General features: G+C 47.9%; 1 protein-coding gene across 1 annotated transcript; it reads right to left on the bottom strand.

Annotated features, from left to right (window-relative positions):
- Nucleotides 1–18: 18 nt before the first annotated feature.
- Nucleotides 19–12,720, bottom strand: C14H19orf85 (chromosome 14 C19orf85 homolog). Its single transcript, XM_045133328.1, has 4 exons — nt 12,548–12,720; nt 4,765–5,064; nt 4,612–4,679; nt 19–68 (listed from the first exon to the last, which is right to left on the bottom strand). The coding sequence occupies exons 1-4, from the start codon at nt 12,718–12,720 to the stop codon at nt 19–21; spliced, it is 591 nt and encodes a 196-aa protein (XP_044989263.1).
- Between the last annotated feature and the right edge of the window lie 334 nt (nt 12,721–13,054).

Below are 13,054 nucleotides of genomic sequence, written 5' to 3'. Positions count from 1 at the left end.
CGGGGCGAGCGGCAGTCTCTAGATTTTGACTGGACGGTAGAGGCGCGCGGAGGGGCGGGGTGAAGGATCTGACCAATAGTAAGCCGTGAAAGGGCTTGAGTGGCGGGCACCGGATCAGTTTCGGACCAGCTGAGTTGGTGGCTGACAGATGGTGCTCAGCGTGTAAACCCTGCGCCCCCGAGGCTGAGGCAGGAGGATTGCGGATTCAAGGGCCGTCTGGGTTACATATTCAGACCCTGTCATAAAACAAAATGAAACCAGGGGACTGGAGAGATGGCTTAGCGGTTAAGGCGCTTGCCTGCAAAGCCTAAGGACCCAGGTTTGACTCCCCAGGTCCCACGTTAGCCAGCTGCACAAGGTGACGCATGCGTCTGGAATTCTTTTGCAGTGGCTGGAGACCCTAGTGCGCCCATTTTCTCTCTATATGCCCCCCCCTCAAACAAATAAATAAAGTATTTTAAAATAAAATAATAAAATGAAAACCAGACCTGCAAAGACACCCAAGGATTTTCCAGGAAACAGGGGTGTTATGAAATGAAGAATTTGAACCTTTGTTTATTACCCTTTTTGTTTTCGCTCTCTCTCTCTCTCTCTTTTTGCGGGGGGGGGGGCGGGTTCGAGGTAGGGTCTCACTGTAGCCCAGGTTGACCTGGAATTCACTATGTAGTCTCAGCGTGGCCTCAAACTCACAGTGATTCTCCTACCTATGCCAACGGGTGCTGGGATTAAAGGTGTGTGCCACCACACCTGGCAATCTCTCTCTCTTTTTTTTTTTTCTTACATCTGAACAACACCTGCCTCCTTGGGTAGTCTTTGGAATATTTAGATTCTGCATGTGGAAATGGAAGTTTGAAGAAGCAAGAAACATCCCATTTTATTTTATTTTTAATTTTTTTTTTGGTTTTTCGAGGTAGGGTCTTACTCCAGCCCAGGCTGACCTGGAATTCACTATGGAGTCTCAGAGTGGCCTCGAACTCACGGCAAGCCTCCCAAGTGCTGGGATTAAAGGCATGTGCCACCACACCCAGCTTTTATTTTATTTTTTAAGATATTTTATTTATGTATTAATTTACTAGAGAGCACGCACAAGAGAGAGAAAGAGGAATATAGACAGTGAGAGAATAGATGTGCCAGGGCCTTTATCCACTGCAAATGGGCTCTAGACACATGCACCACCTTGTGCAGCTGGCTTACATGGGTTCTGGGGGATCAAACCTGGCTCCTTAGACTTTGCAGGCAAGCACCTTAACTGCTAAGCCATCTCTCCAGCCCCAAACATCCCATTTCTCTGTTTCTCCTTCCTTCCTTTCTCTCTCCTCTCTCTCTTCTTCTTTCCTTTCTTCCTTCCTTCCTTCCTCTCCTCCTCTTCCTTTTTACAAATTTATTTATTTATTTATTTACTTATTTGAGACAGAGAGAGTGAGTGAGAATGGGCCCTCCAATCCAGGGCCTCTAGCCACTGCAAACTAACTCCAGATGCATGCACCACCATATGCATCTGGCTTATGTGGGACCTGGAGAATTGAACCTGGGTCTTTAGGCTTCACAGGCAAGCGCCTTAACTGCTAAGCCATCTTTCCAGCCCTTCCTTCCCCCACCTTTTTTTTTTTTTTTTTTTGAGGTAAAGTTTCACTCCAGTCCAGGGTAACCTGAAATTCACTAAGGGCTGATGAAAGTTGAACATTCTTCTTCCTTTTTCTCAGAGGTAGGGTCTCACTGTAGCTCAGGCTGGCTGACTTGGAATTCACTTTGTAGTCTTAGGCTGGCCTTGAACTGACAGCAGTCCTTCTATCTCTGCCTCCCGAGTGCTGGGATTAAAGTTGGGCATCACCACACCTGGCCCTCTTCATTTTGTTCAAGGCAGGGTCTCACTGTAGCCCAGGCTGACCTGCCATTAAGTACATGTAATCCAGGCTGCCTCAAACTGAGGGCAATCCTCTTCTGGCTGAATTTCTTACCTTTCTTGGAACAAAATCCAAACACCCAAACCACGTGTGGTGACTCACACCTGTAATCTGGCATTCAGGAGGCTGAGGTAAAAAAAATCATGGGCAGTTCAAGACCCTGACTCAAAAGAAACCACATGCACGCACGCACGCACGCACACAGTCATGCTCATAATGTAGCCCAGGTGGTAGAGGCTTGCCTATCATGTATCCTGGTTCAGTCAACGCTACATAGACCAGTGTGGTGGTGCATACCTATAATCCCAGCACTTGAGAGGTGGACACAGGAGGCTAGAGTTGGAGGCTAGCCTGGGCTATATTGGAGCCTGTTTCAAAATAAAACAAGAAAACACAAAATTAAATTTTAAAAAATCCAGCCAGGCATGGTGGCACACACCTTTAATCCCAGCACTCGGGAGGCAGAGGTAGGAGGATTGCCATGAGTTTGAGGCCAGCCTGAGACTACATGGTGAATTCCAGGTCATCCTGGGCTAGAGTGAGTCCCTACCTTGAAAAACAAAAACAAAGCAAAAACAATCCAGTTTCTTTCCAGTTCATGTTGGGCTCTTACCACCAGCCCGCGCTCACTGCCCTGCATCCCCTCTGGCCTTCCTTGCAGTCCCCAGCACCCCCCCTCAGGGCCTTGGCTAAGTGCTGTTCTTATTCCTGAACTTCCTCATGGGGCTGCTGCTGCTTGATATTCAAGGCCTTCTCTGACCACATGATGTCAAGTAGGCACTCAAATCAGATCATTTATTTTGCTCACATTATTATTATTATTTTTTTTAATGTATTTATTTGAGAGCGACAGACACAGAGAGAAAGACAGATAGAGGGAGAGAGAGAGAATGGGCGCGCCAGGGCTTCCAGCCTCTGCAAACGAACTCCAGACGCGTGCGCCCCCTTGTGCATCTGGCTAACGTGGGACCTTATTATTTTTTAAATGTTACATTTTATTGAGGAATATAAGAGAGAGTGGGGGTCCACAAACCGAGGTCATCATGTTATTAATTCCAATCTGAAATTGGAAATGTATCTTGCTTGTTGCAGTTCTCTCCAGGTATTCACATACTGGCAGACCCACCCCTGCCCTGCCCAAGCGCACGCACACACGCACACACACACATGCACACACGCACACGCACACAGACACACACACACAGGCAGGAGCTCCATGAGGTGGGAGCTTGTCTGTTTGTACAGCAGTGAGTCGTAACAGCTAGCCCTGGGCCCAGTGAATTTGGCGGAACAGTAAGGACAGAGCAGTCATTAGCCAGAAAATAAGGTGAGAGGGAGAAAGGGCTGTTGAGATGATTATGGGAAAGAAGGGAGAAAGCCTGGGGTCGGGCTGGGAATGCAGCTCAGGTGGTAGAGTGCTGGCCTTGCACACCCAAAGCGGCAGCACCCCTAAATCATGGTGGCAGCTAATGCCTGGAACCCAGCATTCAGGAGGTGGAGACAGCACAGTCAGAAGTTCAAGGTTATCTTCGGCTGTTTAGTTAGCTCCAAGCCAGCCTGGACTACATGAGACCCTATATCAAGACAGAAAGGGGGCTGAAGAGATGGCTTAGTGGTTACGGTGCTTCCAGGTTCCATTCCCCATACCCACATAAGCCAGATGCACAAGGTGGCCCGTGCATCTGGGGTTTGTTTGCAGTGGCTGGAGGCCCTGGTGTGCCCATTCTCTCCTTCCCTCTCTTTCTCTCTCTCTCTCTCTCTCTCTCCAATAATGAAATAATATATTTAAAAAGAAAGGAACTGGAGAGGCAGCTCGGTAGTTAAAGGCTCTAGCTTGCAAAGCTTGATGGCCCAGGTTCCATTCCCCAGTACCCATAAAAATCCAAATGCAAGGCCGGGTGTGGGGGCACACACGTTTAATCCCAGCACTTGAGAGGCAGAGGTAGGAGGATCGCCATGAGTTTGAGGCCACCCTGAGATTCCATAGAGAATTCCAGGTCAGCCTGAACTAGAATGAGACCCTACCTTGAAACACCAAAAAAAAATAAAATAAATAAAATAAAATAAAATAAAATCCAAATGCAGGGGCTGGAGGGATGGTTTAGCACTAAAGACCTGCAGAGCCAAGGGACCCATGTTCGATTCCCCAGGACCCACATAAGCCAGATGCACAAGGGGGCTCATGCATCTGGAGTTTGTTTGCAGTGGCTGGAGGCCCTGGTGTGCCCGTTCTCTCACTCTCTCTCCCTCTTTCTCTGTCAAATAAATAAATAAAATGAAATGTAAAATAAAAATATTTTTAAAATGCAAATGCACAAAATAGCATATGGGTCTGGAGTTCATTTGCAGTGGAGCCCATTCTCTTTTTCGCTCCCCTTCTGCAAATAAATATGTAAAAATATTTTAAAAGGAAGGAAAGGCGGCTGAAGGGAAAGAGGGAGGAAGGAAGAAGAAAGGAGGGGTGCCAATGGGCAGCTTGAAGGGTGAAGGTGAACCCTGGAGAGAATGCTCTAGAGCTGTGGTGAAAGGTGTGAGTTTGGGCTTGGTTTATTTTCCCAGGGTCAGTGAGGAGGGGAGCGGATGGGTTGGGGGTCTCTGGGGAGAGGCTTTTGGTTTGTTCTGGAGCCCAGCCTGGGTTGTGATTAGGTTTCACAGGATCCCCCAGTCAAGAATCCCTTGAGAACCCCAAGCACAAGATGCCTCCCACCTGTCCACCCAAGCCCATCTGAGAGCCCCTGGTTCAGCCGCTGCCTCCGGGACATGTTGGGAAGGGAGCTGAGAATCAGAGAAACATGGAGCCAGCGCCAGGCTGGGCTGCCTCAGCTCGCCCTGTCCCAGAGCAGTACAGGGGTGATCCCACGTCAGCTGGGGGATGTCCGTGGTCAGAGTCTGCGGGAATGGTTCAGAAGTCACGGAGGGACACTCTGGAGTGAGTACGATGTCATCGAAGAGGTCAGGGGTGGAGGTGTCCAGCGCAGCAAGGCTCAGGCTGGGGCCGGCGTGGGGCTCCTCCCTGGGGGCCTCAGCACAGGCCACCCCCAGGAAGGGAGATGGAGGTGGTGGGGGCGGCCTTCGGGGTGCAGGTCTGTGGGGAGGTGCCTCTTGGGATAAAATGGATAGAGCCAGGCGCTGAGTGGCAGCTTCTATCTTGGCAAACTGCCTGTAGACAGAAACAGGTGTTAGGCAGGTGGCTGAAAAAGATCCCCTTTCTGACGCGCACCTCAAGGGATATGTCCTTTCATCTCACCGCACTTTTCTTTTTCCTTTTTAGTTCTAATGTATTTATTTGCAAGCAGAGAGAGAAAGAGGGAGAGAAGGAGAGAGGGAGAGAAACAGAGAAAGAGAAGGTCATGTCAGGGCTTCTTGCCACTGAAAATGAGTCCAGATGCATGTGCCATTTTGTGTATCTGGCTTTACTTGGATACTGGGGAATCAAAGCCCCAACTAGCCGTTTTGCAAACATGTGCCTTTCCCCCATTTATTTATTATTATTATGAGAGAGAGAGATTGGCAGATAGAGATAGAATTGAGCGCACCATGGTCTCTAGCCACTATAAACAAACTGCAGACACATGTACCACCTTGTGCATCCTGCTTTACATGGTTACTGGGGAACTGAACCTGGGTCCTTTGGCTTTTCAGGCAAACACCTTAACCACTAAGCCATCTCTCCAGTCCCCCTGCCCCAGCACCATTTTTTTCATTTGTTTATTTATTTATTTTTGTTCTTTTCAAGGCAGGGTCTCACTCTAGACCAGGCTGATTGGGAATTCACTCCGTAGTCCAATACTGGCCTTGAATTCACAGCAATCTTCCTAACTTTGGATTAAAGGTGTGCCCCACCACTCCTGGACTAGAGAAGACCCTACCTCAAAGAAGAAAAAAGATATATGGATTCTGGGTTGGAGAGATGGCTTTGTGGTTAAGGCACTTGCTTGCAAAGCCAAAGAACCTCGGTTTGATTTCCCAGGACCCACGTAAGCCACATGCACAAGGTGGCGCATGCATCTGGAGTTTGTTTGCAATGGCTGGGAGCCCTGGCACACCTATTCTCTCTCTCTCTCTCTGCTTCTTTCCCTCTCTCAGATAAATAAATAAAAATATTTTAAAATATATGGGTTCCTAACTGACACCCCCGTTTCTCTGCAGGTTTGGGATAGGGTTTGAGAACTTGCATTCCTGACAAGTTTCCAGATGAGGCCAAGATGGAGTTACTGCTGATGGTCTGGGATGATCTTTTTTTCCTAGACAGGGTCACATGTAGTTGAGATTGCCTTTTAACTCACTATGTAGCTGAGGAACACTTACAACTTACTCAATCCTCCTGTTTCTGCCTCTCCCTCCTGAGTGTGGGGAATGGGCAGGATCCATCATATCTAATTCTCAGACCTTATTTTGAGACGCACTGAAACACACAATGATTTTTCCCTTTCTGTAAGTTTGAAAGTTTTTTTAATTTCTTTTTTTAAATTTTATTTTAGAGACAGAGGGAGAGGAGAAAGAGAATTGGCACACCAGGGCCTCAGCCAGTGCATTGGAACTGCAGACGCTTGTGCCATCCAGTGGACATGTGTGACCTTGTGCTTGCCTCACCTCTGTGCATCTGTCTTATGTGGGACTGGGAGAGAGATGGAACTTGGGTCCTTAAGCTTCACAGGCAAGCACCTTAACTGCTAAGCCATCTCTCCAGCCTCCTTTGAAATTTTTCCAGCAAAATGTCAACAATCCACAGCACAGGTGGGGGGAGATCCCTAGGGGACCAGGGCCTACGGGAACCTCCAGGGAAGGAGAAAAGAGTGGGTGAGGAGATGCTGGCTACAGCTATCTGACCTGGATTTTGTCAGGCTGAGCCCAGGAGAAAGTGTTTTGGGCTACTTGGGCTGCCTTGAGGCTCTTGTTGTGGGCGGCCTGGGGCCCTGGAGAATTAGGGGGCAGACCCTGCATGGGGTGGGCAATCTTGGGATCTTAGGGCAGAGAGGGAGAAGGGGAATAAAAAGGGCCTTCCATAGCCAGCTGCTCCCAAACACTATTGGAGACTTTTATTTTTTTCTAGGTAGGGTCTCACTCTAGCCCAGGCTGACCTGGAATTCAGTATGTAGTCTCAGGGTGGCCTCTAGCTCAGGATTATCTTCCTACCTCTGCCTCCCCAGTGCTGGGATTAAAGGCGTGCGCCACCACGCCTGGCGAGACTTTTTTTTTTGAGGTAGGGTCTCTCTATAGCCCAGGCTGACCTAAAATACACTATGTAGTTTCAGGCTGGCCTGGAACTCACAGAGATCCTTTTGCCTCTGCCTCCACGCCTGGCTCAACTCACTGGAAACTTAAATATCCCTATGTCAGCGTCCTCTGACTGTTAACGCCCTTTCTGACATAGCAGTTACCTGCTGTTTTGACATATGGATACCAACATGCTGACATTCTCTGACACAAATAACATGGTTGATGGTCAGTCACATCTTGATAAATGGCCTGCTGATAACTTTTTTTTTTTGCTTTTTGAGGTAAGGTTTCACTGTAGTCCAGGCTGACCTGGAATTTAATTTCTCAGGATGGCCTTGAACTTACGTCCATCCTCCCACCTCTACCTCACAAATTCTAGGATTAAAGGTGTTCGCCACCACACCCAGCTATAAAATCTGTTTTTTTGGGGGGGCATGTGTTGGGTGTGTGGTATGCATGCCTGTGTGTTTATATGTTTATGGTGCACACATGTGCATGTGGAGACCAGAGTTTGACATATGATGTCATCTTAATCATTCTCCACCTTTATTTTTTTTGAGATAGTTTCTTATTGAGCCTAGAACTCATCAATTAAGCTAAATTGAGCCAGGTGTGGTGGCGCATGCCTTTAATCCCAGCACTTGAGAGGCAGAGGTAGGAGGATCGCCATGAGTTTGAGGCCACCCTGAGACTCCATAGTGAATTCCAGGTCAGCCTGGGCCAGAGTGAGACCCCACCTCAGGAAAAAAAAAAAAAAATAGGCTAAATTAACTGGCCAGCAAGTTTCAAGGCTCCTTCTGTCCCTGCCTCCCCAGCTCTGGGATGAAAGGTGAGTGATGCCATGCTTCATGCTTGGCTTTTACACGGGAGCTGGGGATCCAAACTCAGGTCCTCATGCTTACACAAGAAGCCCTTTACCCACCGAAACAGCTCCTCAGCTCCTTTCTTTTATTTTTCTTTTCCTTCTTTTTTAAAAAATATTTTTTATTTATTTGAGAGTGAGAAAGAGGTAGAGAGAGAGCTATGTCCTCCAACCACTACAGATGAACTCAAGATGCATGCACCATCTTGTGCATCTGGCTTATGTGGGTGCTGGGGAATCAAACTGAGGTCCTTTAACTTTGCAGGCAAATGCCTTAACTGCTAAGCCATCTCTCCAGCCTCTTTCTTTTTTTCTTTCCTTCCTTCCTTTCTTTTCTTTTTTTTGAGGTAGGGTTTCACTCTACTCCAGGCTGACCTGGAATTCACTATGGAGTCTCAGAGTGGCCTTGAACTCATGGTGATCTTCCTACCTCTGCCTCCCAAGCACTGGGATTAAAGGTGTGTGCTGCCACACCCGTCTATTTTTCTTTTTTTACCACTCTTTTTAAACATATTTTGTTCATTTATTTTGGAGAGAGAGAGATTATTGGCACACCAGGACCTCTTGCCACTGCAAACGAATTCCAGATGTCTGTGCCATTTTGTGCATCTGGCTTTATATGGGTTCTGGGGAATTGAACCTGGGCCTAATATTTATTTTTATAAGAACAATAAAGTAGGCTCAGTGGTTGAACGTGCTTGCCTGCAAAGCCTGATGGCCCAGGTTCAATTCCCTGGTACCCATATAAAGCTAGATGCATAAGGTGGTGCAGGCATTGGAGTTCATTGGCAGCAGCAAGAAGCCCAGGTGTGCCCATACTTTCTCTCTCTCTCTCCTATACACACATAGCTCTCTTTCTCTTTGCTTGCAGATAAATAAATAAAAATTTCAAAAAAAAGTATTTATTTGTGCACACATGCGTGTGCATAGATGTGCCAGTGTTTCTTGCCACTGAGAATAAATGTCCCTCCAATTTTATGTGGGTGGCTGGGGAATTGAACCTAAGCTAGCAGGCTTTGCCAGACAGTACATTTTAAAAGCTATGCCATCCCTCCAGGCTCACTTTCTTCCTTTTTCCTTCTTTTTTTTTTTTTTTAAAAGATTTTATTTTTATTTATTTATTACAGACAGAGAAAGGGAGAGAGAGAGAGAGAATGGGCATGCCAGGGCCCACCATCTGTAGCTTGCTTACGTGGGATCTGGAGAATCAAACCTGGGTCCTTAGGCTTCGCAGGTATGTGTCTTAGCCATTAAACCATCTCTCCAGCCCCCTTTTTCCTTCTTTCACTTATTTATTTCCCTCCTTACCTCCCTCTCTTTCCTTCTTTCTTTTTAAAATTATTTTTATTTATTTGACAATGAAAGGTGTGGGAAGAGAGAGAGAGTGGACGCAGTGCAAATGAACTCCAGACGCATGCACCCCCTTGTGCATCTGGCTAACGTGGGTCCTGGGGAATCAAACCTGGCTCCTTTGGCTTTGCAGGCAAATGCCTTAACCACTAAGCCATATCTCCCATCTATCTTTCTCTCTCTCTCTCTTTCTCTCTCTCTCTCTTTCTTTCTTTCTCCCTCCCTCTCTCTCTCTCTCTCTCTCTCTCTCTTTCTTTCTCCCTCCCTCTCTCTCTCTCTCTCTCTCTCTCTCTCTCTCTCTCTCTTTCTTTCTTTCTTTCTTTCTTTCTTTCTTTCTATTGAAACAAGGTCTCAGGTATCCCAGGCTGTCTTCAAACTCACTATATAGGCAAGGCTGACCTTGAACTCCTGATCCCCCTGCCTCCACCTCCCAACTGCTGAAGTTACAGGTGTGCATCCATTGTGCCTGCTTTGTGATACAGTACTGGGATTGAACCCAGGGCTCTGCACATGCTAGGCAAGCATACTACCCACTGAGCCACATCCACAACCTCTGAGAGCACTATGTAGTCAGCAGAGGTTCCCACTCCCTAGACAATGTCAGAAACCTCTGCCATAAGGAGAAAATTTCGTTTTGCAACCTAGAGAAGCTGGAAAGTGAAAAGAACTATGGCACACCTAAAAACATGATAAGAATGGAGGATCTAGGCCTGGTGACTCACCCCTGTAATCCCAGTCCTCCAGCAGCAGAAGCTGGAGTATTGCCATGAGTTGAAGGCCAGCCTGTATACAGCCAGGCTGTGTGAGACTCTGTGGCAGCCCCCTCCAATCACTTTCCTCCAATAATGTAAATGGGAGGAATATCTATTCCTTAAGCACTCTGCAGTTGGTAGAGTGCTTTGCTGGCATGCATGAAGGCCTGGATTTGATTCCCAGCACCAGATAAACCAAGGACCAGGAGGAGTGAACAGCTATTCTCAGCTTCATAGTGAGCTCCTGGACCACTTAGGATACATGAGACTCTATATCAAAAAAACAAACACCCACGCTGGGCATGGTGGTGCATGCCTATAGTCCCAGCACTTGGTTGGCAGAGGGTAGGAGGATCACTGTGAGTTCAAGACCAGTGTAGAACTACAGAGTGAATTTCAGGTCAGCCTGGGCTAGAATGAGAACCTGCCTCAAAGAAAACCACCCTCAGGCTGGAGAGATGGCTTAGCAGTTAAGGTGCTTATTTGCAAAGCCTAAGAACCCATGCTCAAATCTTCAGGTCCCATGTAGTCAGCCACACAGTGATGCAAGTGTGCGATGTTGCACATGCACCACAAGGGGGCGCATGCGTCTAGAGTTCGTTTGCAGAGGCTGAAGGCCCTGGCACACCCATGCTCTCTTTCTGCCTCTCTCTCTCAATAATAATAATAGCTGGGCGTGGTGACACAGGACTTTAATCCCAGCACTTGGGAGGCAGAGGTAGAAAGATTGCCATGAGTGTGGTGGCGCACGCCTTTAATCCCAGAAGTTGGGAGGCTGAGGTAGGAGGATCGCTGTGAGTTCGAGGCCACCCTGAGACTCCATAGTGAATTCCAGGTCAACCTGGGCTAGAGTGAGACACTACCTCGAAAAACCAAAAAAAGTAAAAATTAAAAAAAAGGGCTGGAGAGATGGCTTAGTGGTTAAGATTGCCATGAGTGAGACCTTACCTCAAAAAACCCTAAATAAATAAAAATCCCACCTCCATCATCAGATCATCACCATCACCTTCATCACCATCACCTTCATCACGATAACAATCACCACCCCCAGATCATCACGGTCATCACCACCACCATCAGCAGCAACAGCACTGCCACGATCATGTCATTATCACCCTCACCATCACCTTCACTCTTACCACCACCACCATCACCAGCAGTACCACCATCATCATCATTCACCTTCATCACCATCATTATCCGCAACATTATCAAGGTGCTGGGGAAGCCTGGTTCAGAACTGGGTGGTAAAAGAGAATGGGCCAGGGCTTGTATTCACTAACTAGTCATGTAGCCTTGGCCAAGTCATTGAACCTCTGTGAGCCTCATTGTCTTTGATAAAGGGAGAGACAGAACTTACCATGGAGAGGTTGTTCTTAAATGTCTTTTATGAGAGAAAAAGAGAGAATGGGTACACCAGGACCTCTAGCCACCGCAGTAGAACTCACCACTACCCTCAAACTCCAGATGCATGCACCCCCTTTGTGCGCATGTACAACCTTATGTGTATGGCTTATGTGGGACCTGGAGAGTCAAACATGGGTCCCTAAGCTTTGCAGGCAAGAGCCTTCCTTAACCATACATCCATGGAGAATTTTTGGTTTTTAGTTTTGGTATTGTTTTTTCTGAGGTAGGGTTTCATTCTGGCCCAAGCTGACTTGGAATTCACTATGTAGTCTCAAGGTGGCCTCGAACTCATGGTGATTCTCCTACCTCTGCCTCCTGTGTCCTGGGATTAAAGGTGTGTGTGTGTGCCCTGTTATTTTATTTATTTTAGAGAGAGAGAAAGAGACTTCAGCCACTGTAAATGAACTCCAGATGCGTGTGCCATCTTGTGCCTCTGGCTTACAGGGTGTCTATTGAACCTGGGTCCTTAGTCTTCAGAGGCAAGTGATTTAACCCCTATTTAGCTCTTTCCCAGAACCTAGATCATCTTGAATGCTAAGTGCTCTCCTGCTGAGCTACAACCTGAGCCCAGCCCTATTATTAGCCTTTCTTGTTTGTTTGTTTGTTTTATGTTTTTCGAGGTAGGGTCTCCATCTAGTCCAGGCTAATTTAGAATTCACTATGAAGTCTCAGGGTGGCCTTGAACTCATGGTAATTCTCCTACCTCTACCTCCCAAGTACTGGGGATTAAAGGTGTGCACCACCAACGCCCAGCTTCCTTTTTTTTTTTAAACCTTATCTTGCTATGCAGTACAAGCTGACCTCGAGTTAACAATTCTCCTGCCTCAGCTTGGATTACAATTGTGCATCATCATGCTCTGCTGTATTTACTTAAAACCATCCCTTCCCTTCTGCCACCCCACGGGGAGCCACACTCCCTGAAAGTAGAGGATGTCACTGGTTTTGCTCCGTAATGGGTTTTGACACAGCCCCAGCACACAGTAGGTGTGTAACACATGCGCGCTGAGCTGAACTTCCTGTTCCACGCGTGCATCCCCTCCCCCACCTCTCACCTGCAGATCTGGTTATGCAGGAACCTCCGGTGGTTCGGCCTCCTCTTGGGGGGCCGGGTGCGCCTGGGCTGCAGGGCCCGCAGCATGTGAGCAGCAGCCCCACTCACAAAGGCACACAGCTCTCGGGGTCCAGGTTCAGGGACCCCAGGGGTTGCAGGGGCCCCAGGGTGCATAGCTAGGTGCTCTGGAGTTCCAGTATTGATCCGGAAGGACCTCTAAATCCGTGGGGAGGCCGTTTGACCAGAGGGCTAGATGGGAGCTACCTGGGAATTAGGATGCAGCCTCCCTTCTGTCTCAGGGCTGCTGGATCTTGGGGCTTGAGGGACGGCAGGTGAGGGGCTGATATAGGAACGCAAAGGGCAGAGAGGGGAGGGGCATTCTGAACGACTCCTGCGGGCCCAATTAGCACATAGTTGGACCTGGGATATAGAGCCGGGGCGCGTGGGTGGGGGGACCGAGAAAAGCGCCTGGAGATAGCCAATTAAGGGGACAAAAGCCTCTTTAGGG

This window comes from Jaculus jaculus, chromosome 14, assembly GCF_020740685.1.
Source record: "Jaculus jaculus isolate mJacJac1 chromosome 14, mJacJac1.mat.Y.cur, whole genome shotgun sequence".
NCBI lineage: Eukaryota > Metazoa > Chordata > Mammalia > Rodentia > Dipodidae > Jaculus > Jaculus jaculus.
Note: the sequence above shows the minus strand (reverse complement) of the source record. Positions and strands in the feature narration are given on the sequence as shown.

Bases quoted from the DNA above. Each gene is read 5' to 3' on its own strand.
- C14H19orf85 (XM_045133328.1), bottom strand. From the start codon at position 12,720: ATGCACCCTGGGGCCCCTGCAACCCCTGGGGTCCCTGAACCTGGACCC. The intron at 4,680-4,764 runs GTGGGATCACCC...TCTGATTCTCAG, and splicing joins ACGGACATCCCCCAGCTGAC to CTCCCTTCCCAACATGTCCC. The intron at 69-4,611 runs GTGGGAGGCATC...ACTATTGGTCAG, and splicing joins AGATGGGCTTGGGTGGACAG to ATCCTTCACCCCGCCCCTCC.